The 22,501-nt window shown below is 34.4% G+C and overlaps 1 protein-coding gene across 4 annotated transcripts in view; it reads left to right on the forward strand.

Moving 5' to 3' along the window:
- Positions 1–20,710, forward strand: part of SPOPL (speckle type BTB/POZ protein like) — a 65,997-nt gene extending 45,287 nt beyond the window's left edge. For 2 of the 4 annotated variants that reach the window (XM_007964873.3, XM_073019650.1), the window contains 7 exons: positions 1,632–1,728; positions 6,194–6,371; positions 6,453–6,508; positions 7,982–8,104; positions 12,202–12,344; positions 12,435–12,488; positions 16,437–20,710. In XM_007964873.3, coding sequence (XP_007963064.1) covers positions 1,632–1,728; positions 6,194–6,371; positions 6,453–6,508; positions 7,982–8,104; positions 12,202–12,344; positions 12,435–12,488; positions 16,437–16,581 — 796 coding nt within the window. In that variant the 3' untranslated portion in view covers positions 16,582–20,710. The remainder of the gene's footprint in view (positions 1–1,631; positions 1,729–6,193; positions 6,372–6,452; positions 6,509–7,981; positions 8,105–12,201; positions 12,345–12,434; positions 12,489–16,436) is intronic. The other 2 variants (XM_007964869.3, XM_073019649.1) reach the window with 2 other exon arrangements.
- Positions 20,711–22,501: the final 1,791 nt, after the last annotated feature.

Here is a 22,501-nt window from a genome sequence, read left to right on the forward strand (position 1 = left end):
CCTTTAAAAATTAATTGGTATAGTTCATCAAGTTTCATTTGTAAATTTTTGACTAGAAAAAGCTGTAGAAAATTCTTGACTACAAATCAGTGTAATGACCCAGTCTGGAAACATGTCGTATTTCTAGCTGTAATTTGTGTGTACACTTCTACTACAACACTACATCCTTCTTCTCTTGAAAAGACTGTGAATGTGAATATGTGAACATTCCTAAATATTTTCCTCATTCTGAATAACTGACATATATTGTCACTTTTTTAAAAAATTTTGAACCCAGAAGTACCTGGAAAACATTGAGAAGCTTTCTGATTGTTCAGGCAGTTAGATTAATCTAATCAAATAGCATTCTAAGAAATAGCTCTCAAATTTTTAAGATATGTATGTGTCTATTGACAAACTTATAAGGTGTAATTATGTGCATAGAATGGCGTATTTTGAAAGTTACTACCATTGCCTCTGCCAATAATGTACACTTATGATTTGTCCTAATTTGATGTTTGGATTTGCTTTTGTCATGTTATCGTTAGGTAGTTTTATCTATATGAATTTTTGAGATTCACCTTTAGACTCAATTCAAGGATTATATTTTTAACCAGTACAGTTTATAGAGAATATACATCAGTAACAATTTTATCAAAATGTTTAAGGCAGTTGATAATTTTCATAAGAAATACAGTTGAAAAGATTTTTATCAAGTATTCAACAGTAGATATATTTCAGCAGATTATCATGGACAGATGAGTGTGTTAGGAGTATAATAACTTATTTAACTGTAAGTTAGCTGTAATCTTTTTACAGTAAGTGTATAAGATTTCTTGACAAGATTACAAACTAATTGTATGACATTATGTCAGAAGAATAATTGAAATATGCCCCCAGGGACTATATAATTGCGTCTTATTTTTTACTTAGACCGGTTAACTGTATGATGAATTTATTATGAATACAATTATTTGGTTGACAAAGCACATAGCACAAGTCTTATTAAATAATTGGGAAGAAAACAGTGTTTGTTGCTAATTGGCAGATATTCTAAGTAGTATGCTAAATAAATATAGGTTATGCCATATAAAATTTTTAGCATCCTTACTGTGGAGTCTTCCAGAATTTTAGCAGTTATCCTAAATTTCAACATGTAAATTTTTAAAATGTTAATTTAGAACAGAAGGGATCTTGAAGACTTATTTAATCCAATTTTAACAAAAACAAAAAATGACCAGCTAAAATAGTTTTAGAAATGAACCTTTTTAGAAAATACTTTTTTTTTTTTTAGAATTGAAATAGTATTTACAGATATTTTCCTAAGTACACTGTGCTGGAACCTAGACAACCAAGAAATTCAGAAATAAGGCTGAAATTAAGTTTTTAAGATTTTTTTTTTGTATGCTTGGTATCCATATGCTACCTGCTTAGTGAACCCCAAAAACAAAACCCAACATGACATGTATTTTAAATTTGGCATCGATCAGATTCATTTTTGGATCCTGAAATATACATCTTTTTGCTGATATAGATAATTATACCCTGGGCACCGTATTTAGCATAGGTGGGCAAAAGGTACTTTTAACTAACATTCTTCATGCCCTCCATTGTTTCTTCCACCCTGCTCACGGATGCCCTTCCTTCTACAGAATCTCCAGCACTGCTTGCAGAAGAGGAGGAAGCATTGCACTACCCTTCCTAAAGAACTGCCTCCTCCCCCTCCCCTGCAAGTGGTGCTGTAGACAGGTAAGGCAGTTGGGTGCTACCCTTTTTGCACAAAACATAACTTAATCTTGCAAGTTCCCTACAGTGGTAAAAGTGGCCAGAGATAGCGATTGGTAGCAGTGTAAGCAGCTCTGCCCTCTTTTCCCAAAGTGACACAGAAAACAGGAATTGAGAAATAAGTAGGAAAACTAGAAAACTGTTTAGTTTAATTTATCTTTTGAAATCCAACAGATTTTAAATACTCTGATAGTCTACAGACCCATGCCATTTCATGATATACAGGAAAAATATATGTACAGATAAAATATATATAAACAAGTATTTCATGAGGTTTAACTAGCTCATTTTTAAGGACACATCTTTTATCCCATCCTGTTTATCTTTTGCTAAGATAGTGTGTTAGTCCATTTCGTGTTGCCATTAACAGAATACCTGAGATTAGGTCATTTTAAAAGAACAGAATTTTTATTGGCTCATGGTTCTGGAGGCTTTGAAGTCCAAGATTGAGGCTACATCTGGTGAGGTCCTTTTTCTCACATCATAACATGGTGGAAGTCATCACATGGTGAGAAAGACAGAGAAGAGGTGAGGGGAAGAGTGGGGGTTGATGGAGGGCAGGAGGGTGTGTGTGTGTGTGAGCAGGCCAGACTCGCTTTTAATAAACCCATTGTCTCAGTAAACACATTAATCCATTCATGAGGTTAGAGTCCTCATGACCTCGTTACCTCTGAAAGGTCTCACCTCTCAAGAGTGTTGCATTAGGTATTAAATTTCCAACATATGATCTTTGTGGAATACATTCAAATCATAGCAGATAGTCTTTCTGTTTTAAAATAATTATATATGATAGTGGGTGGAAGTTGGGATTTATTTTCTAAAAAGCCCTTTCTTGGCAAAATGAAAAGTTGACTACCCTGTTTCTGTCACCAGATTTTTAAAAAAATGACACCAGTCTATGAAAGTCAAAAAGTCTAAAACTCACTATTCTGGAAGATATTCATGTGAAATTCGACTGTTAAAAGTTTCTCACTTTGGAGCCAGTGTGGTGGGTGTTTGACTAGTTGATTAAAATGGCAAAATTGTAGTACTAGGCAGCATTGGAAATTCCTGGCTTTTAGAATTAGTTGGAAAATTCAGATTTCAAAAACTGGAACCAATGGTTAGCTCTACATTGGAAGAGACCCACATTTTTCTGGATAGTCACAGATTAGATCCCTCAAATGTTCCTTGTCACTCTAAACTATATTCTTTGAGTTGAGCCAAAAGCAAATTTGAAAAAGGACTGTCAAATGACTTTGAGGTTTTGCTTTGCAACATGTAACAATTTTGAGGATTGCACATTTGCCTTTTTTTTTTTATTTTTATTTTTGTGAAAGAAGCATAAATTTGACCTCAGAAGAGAATCTCAGCCTTTTTCCTGAATTTTTTATTCTAGGTTCCATTCAGTAAGAGTATTCATTAGCTGCATTTGAGTATGTAATAGATAAAACCAAATTTTTAACATTTTCTTAAATATAGGTATCAAGAAAATCGGAATCCATTGCATGTGTCAATTTTTAATTAGATCATTAATTTCTGCTCTATAAGTAGTCTCTTGAATACTCTTTGGAGTATGAAGTGTTAATTATGTGTCTTAGTTAAAATTTGTGGTTGCTGTGATAATACTATGTAGATAGGTATGTCAATAATATAAATCTTCTGAATTGTTCTTGCTTATACAGAATACAAATATAATATCAGTATCTGTGATAATAGTGTCTTTATTTTTTAATCCTTTTATTACCTGATTTTTGTACCAAATTTTTAATTAAGTTATTTTGAATTCGTTGAGACAGTAAATAGAATTCAAGAAATCATTTCTGAAATTAAATACATCATCACATTTTGTAACTCTGCTGTATATATCATGCAAGCCATTGAACAGATCCAGTTTTTTCTCTCTAGAAATTTCAAGAGCAGTGCTTGATATGAACAAATAAATGCTGTTAGAGTCTAAAGAGCTGATCCCTTATGAAACCTTGAATATTAACACCAACATTTTTTGTGTCTATATCATTAGGTTATAATGTGTAGTAGAATAGGGCAGTTGGGTAAGGATTAGTGAAACTTTTTTTCTCTTTTATAGTTATTAAAATTTTAGACATAATTTGATTAAAAACTTGATAAGATAGGAGAACCTTTATTGGCAGATTTGTTTGTTTATACAATATCTTGTGGCTCCCATACTTAGAGAAACATCTCACAAGATTGTTGTAATAAATGCTTTTTGATCATAATTGTGTTAATGTTGCTAATTTTTAAAAATATCAAAAAAATATTGCACAAAGAGCCATAAAGAAAGGAATCTGGGCCAGGTGCAGTGGTTCACGCCTGTAATCCCAGCACTTTGGGAAGCTGAGGCGGGTGAATCACGAGGTTGGGAGATTGAGACCATCGTGGCTAACACGGTGAAAACCCGTCTCTAAAAATACAAAAGATTAGCCAGGCGTGGTGGTGGGCGCCTGTAGTCCCAGCTACTTGGGAGGCTGAGGCAGGAGAATGGCGTGAACCCGGGAGGCAGAGCTTGCAGGGAGCCTAGATCACGCCACTACACTCCAGCCTGGGCAACAGAGCAAGACTCCGTCTAGAAAAGAAAAAAGAAAAGAAAGGAATCTGGAGATTTAGGAGTAGTCTTCCTTTCATACAAGCCAGCACAGTGTGGTTTGGAACACTTTGTTTACCTTGTCTTTAGCACAGTTTGAAGTCTCTTTATAAAATAAGGTGAATAGATTGGGTGATTTCTATGACACATATGATTTCAAATGGTTAATATGTAAATTTAGGGCAAAAGTGGTTAATAAAAATATCCTCAGAAAAATAAAATTTTCTGGTTTTTCTTTAGAAGTGTGTGTTCATTCACATGAGATACATGTTTGTATGTTTGGATGTATTGGGACTTCTGAGACTTAATCTTCTCCAAACATTTTACATAATTAGACTTTGTGTTAGCATGTTGGTAGTTTAGCAAATTTATTTATTTCTGATTCTGTTTTCTGCATAGTTTACTGTATATATGTGTGTCCTTATTTATATTTTACTTAATAAAAGCCTGATGAAATATTGTTAAATTAATGCAGCTATCTATTGCTGTGTAACAAATGATCCCAAAACTTAGAAGTTGAAAACAGCAATAGATGAGTAATGTAGCACTTTTTGTTTGTTTGTTTTAAAATCATTTACTTTGAAACATTTACTTACTAGTTAAGGTAGTGTTTTCTTTAAATGTATTTTTTACATGTATTAAATGTAGTGTGACATTGTTAATAGCATAGTAGAATTCGTTTTTTAAAAAAGTGATGTGCAGCCAGGTGCAGTGGCTCACGCCTGTAATCCCAACTCTTTGAGAGGTCAAGGCAGGTGGATGGATCACTTAAGGTCAGGAGTTGAAGACCAGCCGGACCAACATGGTGAAACCCCTTCTCTACTAAAAACTGCAAAAATTAGCCGGGTATGGTGGTGCACACCTGTAATCCCAGCTACTCAGGAGATCTGAGGCAGGAGAATCACTTGAACCCAGGAGGCAGTGGTTGCAGGGAGCCGAGATCACACCACTGCACTCCAGCCTGGGTGACAGAGCCAGACTTTGTCTCAAAAATAAAAAATCAATAAAATTTTTTTAAAAGTGGTGTGCAAGACTCAGTCAGTAGTGTTTTAGGATATTCAGTATGTAGTCATCTTTTATGGGAAATAACTTAATCCATATTATATTGGAATTTTCATAAAAATAATATGTAATCATACCTACTTTTATTGATTATTAAGTAAATAAGGGTCTGCAAATCGAACTAAATTATATTGCTCTTGCTGTTCATCTTCCATAAAAGATTTTCATGAACTTTAATAATTACAATTGCATTTGTGGAAGTTTTTGTACCTTAACATTTAAATCAGTTTAATATGTATTTAAATTAGTTTTACTAGAAGTGAAACATTAGGAATAACACTTTAAACACTTCTCAATTTGCATATCATAGACTGTAATTTTATCACCTTTTTTATACTGTAAAAAGTCATTTTGACTTCTAAACAAAATACTATGTTTATGTACATATAGTAAAATTTAAATATAGATAGATTTGAAGTGTAAGAAAATAAAAAAGAAATTTATTTCTCCACCTCACAAAGGTGTATTCTTGTTTGAGTTTTTATATCATATTGTGGCTTTTCTATTGAGAAGTATTTTTGTAATTAATAATCAAGCATTCTGACCAATTGATAAGCCATTTATTTACATAAATTGAAAAAGATCTATATTATTTCTAATTTTTTCATTTCTCTCCTTTAAATTGTGTTTTTAATTTCAGTTTCTAGATATTATAAATTTTGATTAGGAATACATTGAATTATCCAAATAATATTAAACATAAAAAAATTTGAAGTATAGACTTAAACTAATTATTGATATTACTTTTTGAAAGTGTTTTTCTTGCTGTTCCTTTTTTATTAGGTGAGTGTGGTCCAAGATTCAGTAAACATATCAGGACATACTAATACAAATACTTTGAAGGTGCCTGAGTGTCGTCTAGCAGAAGATTTAGGTAATCTCTGGGAAAACACAAGATTTACAGACTGCAGTTTTTTCGTGAGAGGACAAGAATTTAAAGCTCATAAATCTGTGCTTGCAGGTACTTTCTACTTATGGGGTAATATAGTACATTTAAAAAATACATTTATGCATAAAATAATGATGCATAATCTTGTTACAGCTCGATCCCCAGTTTTTAACGCCATGTTTGAACATGAAATGGAAGAAAGCAAAAAGGTAAACATGGCTTAAAGGCTAATATTTAATTTATATAAAGGTAAAGTAGTTGGGTGTATGTTTTAAAAGTAGTAGTGCAGTGTTCTCATTGTCATACTGTGATAAGCAGGGAAAATTTTTACAAATAGGAAAAAATGTGTTCTATAATAGAATAATAGATGTAGCTCAATGTGGATGTGCAGTGAATATTCCAGGGAACAGCTATTTTTTTCTGTCCATCTGGTAGGTAAATTAGATAGTTATTATGCAAAAGGATAGTTATCCAAAGGACTCTTCTGGTCCATAGCTATTTGAGAAGTCTCTGTTCAAGGTATATATTCTGCCTTTGTAGACTTTATGGATTGATTTTTGGAGTCTGTTTTCTAGCAACAAAAATAACATAGATGACATCAGTATTATTGTATACCAACTGTAATCAGGATGTTACCTACTTGACTCCCCCAGATGTTTCTCTTTCACTTGTCATCGTGAAATGTAGTTATGTTAGAGATCAGAGGTTAATTCTTTGCTGTTTGCATAACTTGTGGACCGTACGGCTCCAGCTGGACAACTCCAGAGTTTATTCATGTGGCTCAATTTTATTCTTTCTGCAGAACTAGATGCTGCAATAAAATAACTGCTTTCTTTCTCAAATTTTGGTTTGGGGAGATGCTGTGATCAGCCTTCTGATCACTTTCAAGTTGGGAGACATCAATGATATCATATACTGTTGACATCAAGGGGTCAGAAAAATTTGCTGTCATTTAGTTAGATATTTAGCTTTATTGATCTCAGCAAAGAAACTAAATACAAAAACATGCAGTAAAAAAGCACTAGTCCTCTTTGGACTTGACTGTTTTTCAGGTAAGCAAGGAAGTGCCAGTATATGATAATACATGCCATTTTTGCAAATGGGAGAATTCTGAGGTAGTGGGCTTTGTTGTTACCTCTAGTACCTTGCCCTACTTTTGATTAATTCTGGGAATAGAACTGTTTGTTATAGAGTCTTAGGTGTTGTATTAGGACCTAGAGATTCAACAAAGAAAGGGTTAATAGCCAGTGTCCTTTAGAATAGTGGTCAGAAACTTAACACAGATGTGTTTTATTTGGTTTATAGTTTTCTGTTTGTTTACTTGTTTTTTTTTTTTCTTTAACTGTTTTTAATTGAAAACTTGGGGCTCCTTTTTCCACATAGTGGTGCTTGGCTTGGTCTGAATATCCGGATATGGGCTGTCCACCTGGCCACGGTTCCCACCTCTCCGATAGTGTATGCTTTTCCTCTTGGACTTGTCCACTTCACTTTGCCGAAGTACTTAATGAAGATGTACCTACCTCAATTTTAAAGTAGAATTTAGAAATATCTGTATATGTGTATTTGAGTTATACACTATTTTAGTGTAGATGTAGGGCTTTTAAATTACTGTCAAAGATTCACTTTGGTTCATTTGTGTGTGCATTTTTTTTTAACTTTTTTGTGTTGTTTTTTGATATCAGAATCAAGTGGAAATAAATGATTTAGACCCTGACGTTTTTAAAGAAATGATGAGGTTCATTTACACAGGGAGAGCACCAAACCTTGACAAAATGGCTGACAACTTGTTGGCAGCTGCAGACAAAGTAAGTAATTAGGTCTTAAGGAACCAAAATATACCCTCAAGCTTGATTTATATAGAATGCTGTCATCAAATGCAAACTCCAAATAACTTGTATTATTTGTAGATGGCTCATGAGAGCTTTATGAAATACCATACACTAGGGTAATCTGGAAATGAAATTTTTTTTTTGAAGTCACGATGTGAAAGCATCTTGAACCAGAAAGAAGTGATTTTTTTCATGGGAGAGTAACCTGTAAACTCAGTCGTTTTGAGTGTATATGGACTTCCATTTAAAAGAACACACACAGTGGCATATGTAATTTTCAGATATTTTTAGTCTTGAGATGTAGTGCATGACCTTTTTTAAAAAAAGGAAAAAATACTGGATATTATGTCACTTGATTCTCTCCATGTAGAGATGGTTTTTTATTATGACAGCATAGAAAGAGCAAAAACAATATTAACAATTTTATAATACTTTTTTGTAATGTTTTTTTGAAGGCAGAGAAACTGCAGAAAACATCAGAAAAATGTATAAGCCAGTGGTTCTCAATCATAAAAGCACATTCAGTATACAAGTTCACATATGCGTGTATGTATGTATATATGTACTTATGCATGTGTATGTGTCGATGGATGGTATGTGTGTATATATACACATCATTTGAAAAATGTTACTATTGGGGAAACTGGACCAAGTGTATATGGAATCTATTTTTTCTGACAACTGCACATGAATCTGTAACTGTCGCAATAAAAACTTAAAAACACCATTTACAATAGCAGCATCGTCAGTACTAAATACATAGATATACATTTGAAAAAAGAGGTTTAAAACCTGCACATTGAAAATTATAAAGGTATATTGTGTGATGCTGAGGTTTAGGGTGTGATTCACCCCATCACCCAGGTAATGATCATAGTACCCTATAATAGGTAAGTTTTCATTCCTTGCCCCCCTCCTTCTCTACCCCCTCAAGGAGTCCTCAGTGTCTGTTGTTCCCATGTTTATGTCCATGGCATTACACAATATACCTCTGTAACAAACCTGCACATGTATCTCCCTGATTTTAAAATAAAAGTTGAAAAGAAAAAAAAAAATTACAAAATATGCTAAAAGAAACTCAGAAAGACTTAAATAAGTACATAAATCTTGTCCATGGACTGAAAGTCTCAATATTGTTAAAATGTCAGTTGTCTTTAAAATTGATAGTAGAGTCACCATATTCCTCTCAAGATTCTAGCAGTCTTTTTTCTTTCTTTTTTTTTTTTTCCCCAGAAGTTGACAAGCTGATTTAAGATTTTATGTGTAATAACTTTGGGGAAAAAAAGAATAAAGTAGAGGACTAACACTACTTGATATCATGACTTACTATAAAGCTTTAGAAATTAAGACAGTGTGTATTGGTGTCAGGATAGACAAATAATGGAACAGAATAAAGAATATGAATATGAAAATAGACCGTCGCATTATGAATATTTAATTGACAAAGGTGCAAAGACAGTTTAGTAGAAAAAGGATAATCTTTAAACAAGTGGTGCAGGAACAATTGAATACTTACATGTGTACCTCAAACCATACATAAAAAATACGGCAGGCCTCGCATGGTGGCTCACGCCTGTAATCCCAACACTTTGGGAGGCCAAAGTGAACGGATCACTAGAGGTCAGGAGTTCAAGATCAGCCTGGCCAACATGGTAAATGAAACCTTGTCTCTACTAAAAATATAAAAATTAGCTGGGCATGGTGGTGTGTGCCTGTAATCCCAGTTTCTTGGGAGGCTGAGGCAGGAGAATCGCTTGAACCCAGGAGACAGAGGTTTCAGTGAGCCAAGATCATGCCACTGCACTCCAGCCTGGGCAAAAAAGCAAAATTCCATCTCAAAAAATTAAGTAATGCAAAATGGATCATAAATCTAAAAATCTAAAGCTTCTAAAACGAAACATAGGAGAAAGTCTTTGTGATGTTAGGTTAGGCAGAGATTTCTTAGCTGTGGCACCAAAAACATCTGTAAAAGAAGAAAATGATAAAATAGACTTCAATAAAATTTCAACTGCTTTTCTTCAAAAGACAGAATAAAAAGATTAGCTACAAACTGGGAGGAAATATTTTGCACAGCAGATATCTAATGAACAACTTTTATTCAGAATATATTTGACTTTTGTATTCAGACTATATAAAGAATTCTCAAAACTCAGTTATAAGAAAACAATGTTATTTCTAAAAGTAGACAAAACATTTGAGCAGACATTTTCTGAAATAATGTCTGAAATACATTAAAAGATATTCTAGTCAAGCATGGTGGCTCACACCTGTAATCCCAACACTTTAGGAGGCCTAGGCTGGAGGATCACTTGAGCCCAGGAGTTTGAAACCAGCAAATGCAACATAGTAAGTCCCTATCTCTACAGTTTTTTTTTTTTTTAATTAGCCTGGTGTGGTGGCATGTGCCTGTAATCTCAGCTACTCAGGCTGAGATGGGAGAATTCCTTTAGCCCAGGAGGTCGAGGCTGTAATGAGCCCTAATTGTGCCACTGCACTCCAGCCTGGACAACACAGCAAGACCCTGTGTCAAAAATAAATGATACTCAACATCATTAGGTCATTAGGGAAATGTAAATTCAAACCATCATGAGATATTCCTACATATCATTATAATGGCTAAAAGTACAAAGACCATACTAAGTGTTCTCAAGGATGTGGAAGAATAGGATTCTCATATGTTAAAGACATGGAAAAAGTAGGGCTCTCATATGCTGCTGATGGAAATGTAAAATGGTACAACCACGTTGGAAAAGTGTTTGACAGTTTCTCAGAAAGTTAAACATAAACTTACACTGTGATCTAGTGAGTCCAATTTTAGGTTTTTACCTAAGAGGAAAGAAAGCATATGCCCATACAGGCACTTGTATATGACTAACAGCTTCATTTGTAACAGCCAAGAACTGGTAACAACCCAAATATTCATCAGCAGTTGAATGTGTAAAACGTATTGTTGTATATCTATGTATGATGGAATAAAAAGGACTGAGCTATTGATAGGCAATAACATTCATTATTCTCAAAATAATTATACTGAATGAAGGAGTCAGACAAAAACAAATATATAATATATTATTTCATTTATAGCAAACTCCAGAAAATGCAAAGTAATCTATAGTGATAGAAATCGTATCAGGGGTATTACCTAGGGTGGGACGAGAGGGAAAGATTACAAAGAGGTAGGGGGAAACTTTGGGGGACAATTGGTATATTTACTACAGAGTTAATGATGGTTTTATGGCTGTATAAACTTACCAGAGTGTGAACCTTATGTGTACTTTATTGTGTGTCAGTTATACTGTAGTAAAGCTGCTCAGCATGTTACATAACATACACTAATAACTGCAAGAATGTTTAGTGGTTGTAAATATGATTTATTTGACATTATAATGAATGCATTCTTCAATACTGAGTGGTGGCAACATGCAGTATACTTGGTGGTACACATTAGTGTTTGAAGTAGTAGAGAAGTATATTTATTAAGAATACTGAGTAATAAGGTAGCTTTTTAGAATAAATCCTACTTTAAAAAATACACTTATGCAAATTGCAGTTTCCTAAACAAAATTAGTCTTTTTTCTAAGTACATTCATTTATATTTTCTTCATATTAGGTTAAAACAGTAACTTAAAGAATTTTAAAATAATTGTAAAGAATAATCTACTTGGCCGGGCGCGGTGGCTCAAGCCTGTAATCCCAGCACTTTGGGAGGCCGAGACGGGCGGATCACGAGGTCAGGAGATCGAGACCATCCTGGCTAACACGGTGAAACCCCGTCTCTACTAAAAATACAAAAAACTAGCCGGGCGAGGTGGCGGGCGCCTGTAGTCCCAGCTACTCGGGAGGCTGAGGCAGGAGAATGGCGTAAACCCGGGAGGCGGAGCTTGCAGTGATCTGAGATCCGGCCACTGCAGTCCAGCCCGGGTTACAGAGCAAGACTCCGTCTCAAAAAAAAAAAAAAAAAAAAACAAAAAGAATAATCTACTTTACCTTTATTTTCCAAGTTACAAATGTATCATGTATTCAGGAACTTAGTTGGAGTAAATGTTTAATGGTTATGTTTTCATTTTGGATAGTATGCACTGGAACGGCTGAAGGTCATGTGCGAAGAAGCTTTGTGTAGTAACCTCTCAGTAGAGAATGTTGCGGATACCCTTGTCCTTGCAGATTTGCACAGTGCAGAACAGTTGAAAGCACAAGCCATAGACTTTATTAATAGGTAAGCTATGCTTGTATTTCATTGGGCATGACACCTTCAATATTTTTTCACCAGACTTTTTTTTTAAGTATATTTAAATCTTCAATGCAGGTGCAGTGTACTTCGACAACTTGGGTGTAAAGATGGGAAAAACTGGAACAGCAAGTAAGATGACATCAGTTTCTGACTTAAAGTTGCTCTGCATAAGTGAAATTAAATGTTTGCATAGCCTTTTGTTCATCTACAATAAGTATGAATCCAGATGTCATATGAAGCAAACTGCCAGTTATTAAAAACAAACAAACAAAGACTACTTAGTGGATTCCTGAGGCTATGCTCCCTCGTAGGTCAGCTTCTAATGCAACCTCGGATAGATGCTGTAATATCTTAAGTACATAATGCCATGTGGTATATAGCAGAGTCCAGGTATTGCTAGAGATCCAGTCCGTGCCCCTTCAAAAAACATTCCAAAAAGTGTGGGAAATAATTCATTTACTCTTATGAGGAATGTTACCCTCCAGATTTGCTGAGAAAGCCTTTTTGAAGGCTGACTCACTGCTTCTTAGGTTAGCCAGGTACCTTGAGTAATATGCTATATTAGACTAGCTTCCTAATATTCAAAAAATGATAACAATTTGATATTCCCTTTTCCCTAGTGAACCTATAAGGAGTTGGATAGTTGCTATATCTTCTAAGACTGGATCTTGTGAATATGAGAATACTCTTGTGAATATGAGTATGCTATTCTACTTTTTTCCCTTCTCTTATTTTTCATGACTTAAATATTCTTTGTAATTACCTGAAATCAAAATGGGGAGTCAATAGGTTGAAGTGTTTGCTTCTCATTTTGATTAGTTTTGCCTATAAACCCTTAAATTTCACTTCCTCAAATTATCAAAAGTTGATATAAGAAACTGGGAAATTTTTTTTTTTTTTTTTTTTTGACGGAGTCTCGCACTGTCGCCCAGGCTGGAGTACAGTGGCACGATCTCGGCTCACTGCAAGCTCTGCCTCCTGGATTCATGCCATTCTCCTGCCTCAGCCTCCCAAGTAGCTGGGACTACAGGAGCCCGCCACCACGCCTAGCTAATTTTTTGTATTTTTAATAGAGATGGGGTTTCACCATGTTAGCCAGGATGGTCTCAATCTCCTGACCTCGTGATCTGCCCATCTCGGCCTCCCAAAGTTCTGGGATTATACAGGCGTGAGCCACCGCACCCGGCCAAATATTTTAAAGAATGAAATGAATTAGTTTATTGACTTAATTATTTCCCATTGCTTTAATCTGTTTTGATATATGTGAAGTTGTTTAACTGAGTTCATCCTGTTAGTTTGTAGATTCTGTTTTCTGAAAGTAAAAAAAAAAAAAAAAATTTAAAATTATTGGTTGTCTTGTATAATATGTTGATCAGTGTATGCTAATATGATATCATCATGGTATTTGATCCTAGAGAAAAATTGTTTTGCGTTTAAAATATATTAGCATCAAATGTCAGTTTAGGATCCTTTGTACTTAGCCATTTTCAAGCTCTAGTTTTACTCTTAAGGAAATACTTTACGTTTTATAACTTTTTCAGTGTCAAAAATAGCTTGTTTTGTACCCCCTTGGAGAAGCTGTATTCATATTCATCAATAGATATTTATTAATAAATGAAAAAGGTATAATAGGTATCTATGTGATTCTAAACAACTAATTGAAATTTTGAACACAATGACACACAGGTATTAGGCTGGTGCAAAAGTAATTGCAGATTTTGGCATTACTTTTAATGGCAAAAACCACAATTATTTTTGCACCAACCTAATAATTTGATGTTTGCCAACTTAAAAAATTGTTTTGTTGGTATCAGCTACTATTTAGTTCAGCAAACATTACTCTAGCATCTTCTGTGTGTCAAGTACAATGCTAGGTAGGTTACTGCATATAAAAATAATTTCAAGAGAAATTCTTGGTCCTGAGAAAGTTATCTAATATAGATAGATATATAAATATATCATTTCATTATAATATGCTAAGTAATACAATAGAAGAATATGTACAAGCACTTGACTAACCCTGGGAATTTAGAAATGGCTTCCTGGAGATTTCTGAGTCTTAAAACACAAATAGGAGTTAGCAGAACTAAGAAGGAAGTAGCAAGCATTGCAGGCAGAAGGGACAGCATGAACCAAAGTATAGAAGCGTAAAGTAGTAGTTGATCATTCTTTTGACGGATACTTATCTTTTATTATCCAGTAAATTCCCAAGTTACAGTGCACAGTATAGAGAATACAGTGGTGAGCATGACATATATTTTCCCTGCCTTCATGGAGTTTATGGTCTAGCAGCAGATTGATTAAACAGGTAATTGCAATAAAGTGTGATGATAGGGAATATGTAGCATACCCATAGGAGCATATAGCAGAGACTTAACCTAATCTAGGAATCAGAGAAAGCCTTTTCAAAAAATTGTTATGAAGCTTAATACCAGAAATATTGTAGAGGTTACCATGGTAAAGAAGAGGGAAGAGAGGAAGAAAAGTACACCCCAGAAAAAGGGCATGAGATGTGCAGAGTTTTAACAATGAGAAAGAGCAGTATACTCTGTGTGTGTGTGTGTGTGTGTGTGTGTGTGTGTGTGTGTGTGTGTGTGTGTGTGGCGGCGGGGAGGTAGGTAATAAGAAGCAGGAGAAAGTAGGCAGAGGTCAGATCCTGAAAGGCCATGTAAAATAACATTAGAATTTTTAGATATTCAGAGTAGTAGGTGACCAGTAAAGGGTTTTCACCCAGAGTGGGACATGATTAGTTTTGCGTTTTTAACAATCTCTGCATGCAGGGCGGAGAACGAATTGTGGGGAGGTTACGGTGGCGATAGTAGTTGAGAAACAAGGTTGAATACAGGTAGGCTAGTTGGAAAGTTATTGGAGTAGTTCAGGCAAGAGATGAGTGGTGGAAATTAGACTTGATTGGTGACAGTGGGGCTAGAGAGAAAAGAAAGTAAGAAATATTTTGAAGGGAGAATCTAGTATTTAGATATGACTTGGATGGTAGATGGCATAAAGGAGAGAAATGAGGCAAGGAAGGGTAAGTAGATTTGTTGCTGGAGCATTTATTTACTGTTATTGTTTGGTGAGAGCATAGTGTACATAGGGTACAATAAGTAGTTCAATATCAGAGTATAAAATGCCAGATCATGGAAGAGGGGGTTGGAAGTGTGGGTAGAGTAAGAAACCAAACATAATATGATGCTGTATTTGTCTTTCTAAAGAACTTGGATATGAGCAGTGGGGAACAATGAAGAGGGCCTCGTATAGTCATATTTGTGTTACCAAGGTAACATTATGGAAGCTCGGTTTGAGAGGAGCAGGAGACTAGAAGACCACTTAGGAGTCTGTTGTCATAATCCAAACGTGAGATGATGTGGGCCTTAAACTGGGATTCAGGACATCTCTGAAGCCTTTCAGACCTTAAAATAAGGTTTTGATGATTGGAGAGGAGTCTATGGTGACTCCCAGATTTCTAGCTTGCATCATTGGATGATGGTGGAAGCTTTAGCTGACTGGAAAGGTAGGAGGAAGAATTTGGGGTTGGGGAGAGGGATGATGAGCTTTCATCTGACAGTCCTGAATTTATGGGTCTTGAGGCACATCCAAGTGAGAAAACCAAGTGGTTGGGAATGAACTTTGTGTGGAGCCCTAGGATTTAGCAAATTAGTAGTTAACATCATTGAATTTCATAGTTAAAATTGTGAATAGTGGATGAGATAGAATGAATAATGAATGTTAAGGGAGAAGAGTAGAGTTCAATATTTGTAACTCAAGAGAAAATCTGCCTTATAAGAGGCATATAAAAGCAGAGAAAGGGGCTCTTGAAAGAGCTGGTACAGAAATAGTAACAATGAGAGTTGAACTGTGAAGACCTATGTCGCATACTTTAAGGGAATAGAACTTCCAGAAAAATTTAATAGTTTCAGTTGCCACAGAAAATACCAGTAAGATAAAGATGGTATTTTAATAAAAGCAAATGATTCGAATACCTAGGTAAAAATTGTCCAAATATTTTGAAATTTGCAGTGCAACCGTACATTTTGAAAAGTACTCTTTAGTAAACATCTTTTTAATTCTATTTCTCAGCCAAGCAACCGACATAATGGAAACATCGGGGTGGAAGTCCATGATTCAGTCTCACCCTCATTTAGTAGCAGAAGCCTTTCGAGCACTAGCATCTGCACAGTGTCCACAGTTTGGCATTCCACGCAAACGGCTAAAACAGTCCTGAAATCTTCCATGAACAGTTGAAAAATGGAATTGACTTTTACTCCTCCAGGTCCAGAAGGATTCTAATACACAAACCATAAGCAAGAGTTGTTTCTGTTATTTTGTCCACAGAACAGAAGCTGAAAAAGCATATTGCTTGCATTTCAGGTGGATAATTTATGGTTTATTCTTCAGCTTTAAATTAGACTGATTAATTCACTTCAAGGCCTTAAATTATCTTCAATGACTTCTCTTGTTCATATAATACTTTAATTTTTTTTTATTGTGCCTTGTCATTTTGACCAAGGCTATGCAGAATTGCACTAGCTCCATAATGCAGTAATATTGATAACTGAAGATATTAAGTTTCAAAAGGATCTTCCATTATTTTGCAAAAAGAAAAATGAATTTTTATAGGGTTTGTCCTATGCTATCTCAAAGTTTAAAACTAAGTTCTCTTTAAAAGCACTTGTATTGGAGATTACCAGTAATGTCTCCAGTCTAAGTTCTATAAATATGGGAGAACCCTCTTACCTTCAAGGTAAGTTATGGCAATACACTGCTTCAATTCTAATTTATTTTTCATTTCAGGGGGCAAATATGCAATGAGTTGGCCCAGATTTTTAGTGACATTTGTGATGTTTGTCTTGTATGTTAACTGTCCAACAAACTGTGGGTTTATTCTAAGTTTACAATGATTAAGAACTGATTGAGGTTAAGATTTCATGAAGAAAGCATGTATTGTGTGGAAGTAATTTTTTTTTTAATTTATACTGACCTACATTTATATGAAGAATTCTGTACATGTTAAAAGTAAGGATGACCAAATGTAAATTTAATGAGTGGGCCAATTAAGAAAGATATATATGCACTTTTACTGTGTAACTTTTGTATGCTGAATGGTACATATATTTTTTTGCTTTTGAGGGAATTATTAAGGTATAATTAATTGTGTCTTAACTTTTGAAAGATATTTTTAGATGGAGACAACTGGGATGTTTACGATAATAGATAAGAAAGGTATCCTTGATTGTAGTTAAATCGGTTTGGATTACAGATACTCATTATTGAATTGACTCCTGTTTGCTCACATTTTGGAAAAGACACCTGAACAATAAATGAATCCTGGATAGTCAACTCTCCTTCACATAGTGAACTGATACTTGCCTGTGGGAGATGCATACAAAAGGAGAGAACCCTTAGACTATGTCAGGTCACACTAGGAACCTCCCCTCCTCCCCGTTTTTCTTCATTGTGTTTCAGTTACTGTACTAACATTGTGGATGATACTGAAATTCTGCATAATGTGAACAGGATAAACTATTTATAAACTGATTTTCATGGGCCAGTTCTTTATTATAAATGAATTTTAGCTTTAAATACATATACACGTTCAGTGGTTGATAGTTGTGTTCTCAAGAGAGGTTTGTTCTGGTGCATTGTCCTGGAGAAGCAGAAGTAGTCAGTGTCGGGGCACCACATCTGACTTACTGTGGTGGTGACAATGTGCTTCTTAAGGGCACGATTTATGTTTGACCACAAGGGAAAAAGTGTGTCACTGGAAAAAAATGCATATACTTATGTTTGCAAACATAACTATTCTTCAGATAAAAATCTGTATAATTTGTTTATTTAATGTTTGAAGTCAGGACAAAAGAAAAAATGAAGCTTGAGGTTTTCAAATAGACCTTATTTTTGCTATCTCTTTGTTAGGTGTTAACTGAAGCAATTTTAATGTATCCAGATTCATCTGGATTCATATTTACATTGAAAAAACTCAAATAACCTTTTGTTATCCACAACAACCTGGAGTTTAAAAAGATCGTATTTTCACCTGTCTTCATTACTTTCTATGTAGTTTCATTCTTTGTCATGGTAACTTAAATTTGAAATTGGAAGAATCTCTTGGGATAGAAGAAAGATTCTTACCTGGTGATGGACTTCATCCTTCATCCTGTGTAAGGGTGTTATGGGAGGTAGAAATTCACTTCCTTAAATCCGTCATAAGATTGAGCCTCTTAAGTTTGCAATATTATAATTTTAAAAATCACATACACACATACATATGTATACATTTCCAATTTAAGATTTTGTGAGGGTCTTATAAGAAAACAAAAATTCCCTCAGGCTATAGAATTATGTTGTCATATATCAGAAAAGTACTGATGTATCCATTTATATCCAATGCACACCACACCGGCACATTGTGAATTAATTCACCGCTTGAATCTATATTTCTAACCACAGTGACTTCAGTAAAAATACCATATAATGAACATTTCAGCTTCTTCTTACTTACTCGAGAGTTTATTGCAAATCTTAAGGATTTTATTATAAAGATTTTTTTTTTAGTTTGGTAGCACATTTTGTACCAAAAATGTCAAACACTGTGCTGTAAGAATATCCGTGTTCGTAGAAATGTCCACTTTTCAGATAATATAATGCCTACCATTATACTAACAGAATCATATGGTAGTTGATTTATTTTTTTATTTATTATGTATATTTTTGGTATTGTGGGTTCTTGAGGCAATGATAAAAACACTTAATGTATTCTGACATGAGTGCTCTAATAGCCTCCTCCCCCTCATTTTTAAGCTACATACGTTACTTTCAAAATAGGCATAGATATTCTGTCCAGCCTTTTGAACTATTAGCCTGTTTCTGTTTCCCTTTGTCACCTTAAGCAGGGCTTTTTCTGAGAAAGCAGTGAATGGTTTAAAATGTTACATACTATAAAAATAATCATTGAGTAACTGTTGTTTAGACCAACACTTAGAAATACTATATTTGTGCCTTTTCATTTTTTAATTTTAATGTGTGTGGATATTTGGAGCACAAATAATGAAGGTGCCATAATATGGCTTGCCAATGTTACCTCCTTGAATAGTCATGTGTCATTGTCTTGAAATGGTAATTGGAGAACCTTGCATGAAATAATGTGATCATTTGTGTGTGTGTGTATGCGTGTGTGTGTAAATACCTGTATTTGCTTGGGGCTTGTGTGTGGTATGTTAAAAAGAGTGAATTTCTGGAAATAGAAATCAGTTAAATGTTGAAAGTTCAGGTTAGCAGAAATATTTCATTTAAATGTGCTTTACTTTGGAGGACAATTGATTAACGGAGCAAATGATAATTTTCAAAAATGTGATCAATTTACTGCATGATGAAATGTGAAAACAGTGCCTTTTTAGGACATCAGTTATAATAAAATTGTTTTAAAATATTAACAAAGATCTCAAAAAGTTGTCATGAACATTATTGGTTTTTTTAAAACTGGATCTAAATAAGAGCTTAGATGGCCAAAATTAGAATTAATAATTTACCCGTTTAAATTTTGTGCATAAGTTTAAAATCTTAATCAGAATTCTTTATAAAATGTGGGTCATAGATATGACCCAGTGTTACTAAAATAGAACAGGGATTGTGAAAATCCAACTCAACATACTTAAATATACTTGGCTTAGAGCCAAGCATACTTGACGAGGTGAATTATTCTGACTTGGACATGCATGCTCTTTGATGGATAAAATAAAAATATTCAATGTATTCTTACAAAAGAAGGTGGGTGGGTGAGTGGATTTGTTTTAGTGTTCTCAGATTATAAAGACAGCACTTTCTGCACACATGAGTGTATTTTACAAACCTTTTTTATACAAGTTAATGAGCTCTACTTTATTTAAGTGTTCATGGAATGATGTAAATTTTAGGTCCAGTTGAACAAATATTGAGTGCCTAACATATGCAGGACTAACTCCTTACTAGGAATGAAATCACACAGTGTCTTCTGTTTGCAGTATGTGAACTTTATGTTTGAAAAGAAATTCTTATATTTAAATTTTTCTGTTGTCAGAGTTTATCATTGTATACTGTAACCCAGTAAATTTTGCAGTCAGTTTTAAAAAATGAAGATGTAACTTACGTGAGTCTCATTTTTGAAAATGAAATTCCGCAAAAATTATTTAAAGATTAGTTCTTGGGGAAACTGATTTTCAAGATTCAAGTGTATAAAAACTTATATTGAACTTTTCAGCCTCGTTTTTAATTAGCTGATGTTAATGATAAGATACATAGTACTTGTATCTTGTTGCTGAAAATATTTTTTGCATTTCAACATGAGTTAAAATAAAGTTGTTACTACTTATTCAGAATTAATTGGCTATCTTGTGTTTATTTGATATGATAAATCATGCATAGTAATTGTCTATTCTACATAGGTAAGCTCTTATTTTTTGGAACCAATTGAAGACATTCTTAATTGTGAAATATTAATATGCATTTATTTTAATATGTATGAACCATCAATACTGGATGACTTATTCTAATGCTACGTACGATTACGTACGATTAATGTAACACTTAGAGATCACCTTTTCTTTGTCATTCCTATCCCGTCTTAATTTCAGTTATCCTAGACAGTTTAATCATTTGATGCTATCAAAAAGCAAATTGGGGCAGGATATTCCTGAATCAGTTTAACAACAGTAACACATTTCGTGCTTTAAAATTATGGCCAATGTGGTAGTAGAAAGGCACAGTGAAAAGCCTTCCATGTACCTCAGACACACATACATGTACTGAATTTTCCCTAATAGAATAAAAGCGGGTTGAAAAATTTAGAACATCATCTATGCAAGTATAGTAAAGTAGGATAAGTGGTTAATAATATTATAAATGTTACTAATGAACTTTGTGTAACCTTTTGCTTCCTACTCTGCCGCAGCCAGTCCCCTTAATAGTTTGAGAACATTGAGATGTGGTGTCTCCGTCTACCACCTCAGAATCATTTGTTCCTAAGAGAAGACGAAGAGTGGCATTTGCTTTGATCACTGTTTTTAAATAGAAGACACATTGGTAGAAATCTTTCACATAATATGTTGTTGCTTTTGGGGGGGCTGTTGGGGAATACCAGAGAGGTCTGCATGCCTCTGCAGTGTACAGTGGCAAGCAAAAGGTTTGTCATTCCTGTTGTCCTCTTATGTTTCCTTTCCACCTCTCCCTGGCTCTTCCCCCACCCCCTTGTTCCTTTTGTAAAGGATGCAGGTGTAGTCTTTTGCCAGCCTGTGACATAACACCTGAACAGTTTCTATGGTATCCTACCCATTTGCTGAGATTCAAACCAGGCCTTAATTGATAACAAGCAAAGAGAAAAAAAGGTGGGATTTGTAAATAACAATTACAGCAAAAAAAAAAAAAAAAAAAAAGTGCACTGAGAACTCTGCTATTCTGCTCTAAAATAGATACATTGCCATAAGCAGAGGTTTTTAGACTGTTTTTATAAAGTCCTAAAATAATTGTGATAGTCATTATAACAGGCAAAGATGAAAAATGAGAATGACATGCAATTGAAAAAAGGTACTAAAGTTAGATGCATTAAATTTGATCAACACCAGAAATGATAAATCAGACATTTGAATCAGTAGAAGACAAGGTTGAGAAATGTTCCCAGAATATAAGGACAAGAATAGAGAGATGAAGAAAAAGACAATTCCGTTTAATTTATATTAGCAGTTAATTAAATGGAGTGCCTGGCACTGTGTAGAGCTGTTTACAGTGATAAAGTAGAAATGGTCTGTGTGTTCATAAAGTTTATTTTCTTGAAGAAAGTGCAGTCGTATAATAGTAGGGGATAATTGTGATAGAAATACAAGAGGAACCCCTAAACTGGGATGAGGGTGGGAGTCCCAGATGACTTTTCTGAGGAAGTGATGTCTAAATTGAGATTCAGTGGAAACTAAGCAGGTTAGTGAGGGTGTCATCCAGCCCATTACTTGAAGTCTTAGAGGCTGACCAAGGTTCATATAGAACATTTATAGAAATGAAAATGAACATGACTATATCCTATTGTGTAAAGGGAAGAAAGGACTAACACAAACCAGTAAGGCAGGGTTACAGTTCATTCCAGACCTTATTAAAGGAACCTGACTTAACCTGGGAGGACT

The sequence above is a fragment of the Chlorocebus sabaeus genome, chromosome 10 (genome assembly GCF_047675955.1).
Source record: "Chlorocebus sabaeus isolate Y175 chromosome 10, mChlSab1.0.hap1, whole genome shotgun sequence".
Lineage (NCBI taxonomy): Eukaryota > Metazoa > Chordata > Mammalia > Primates > Cercopithecidae > Chlorocebus > Chlorocebus sabaeus.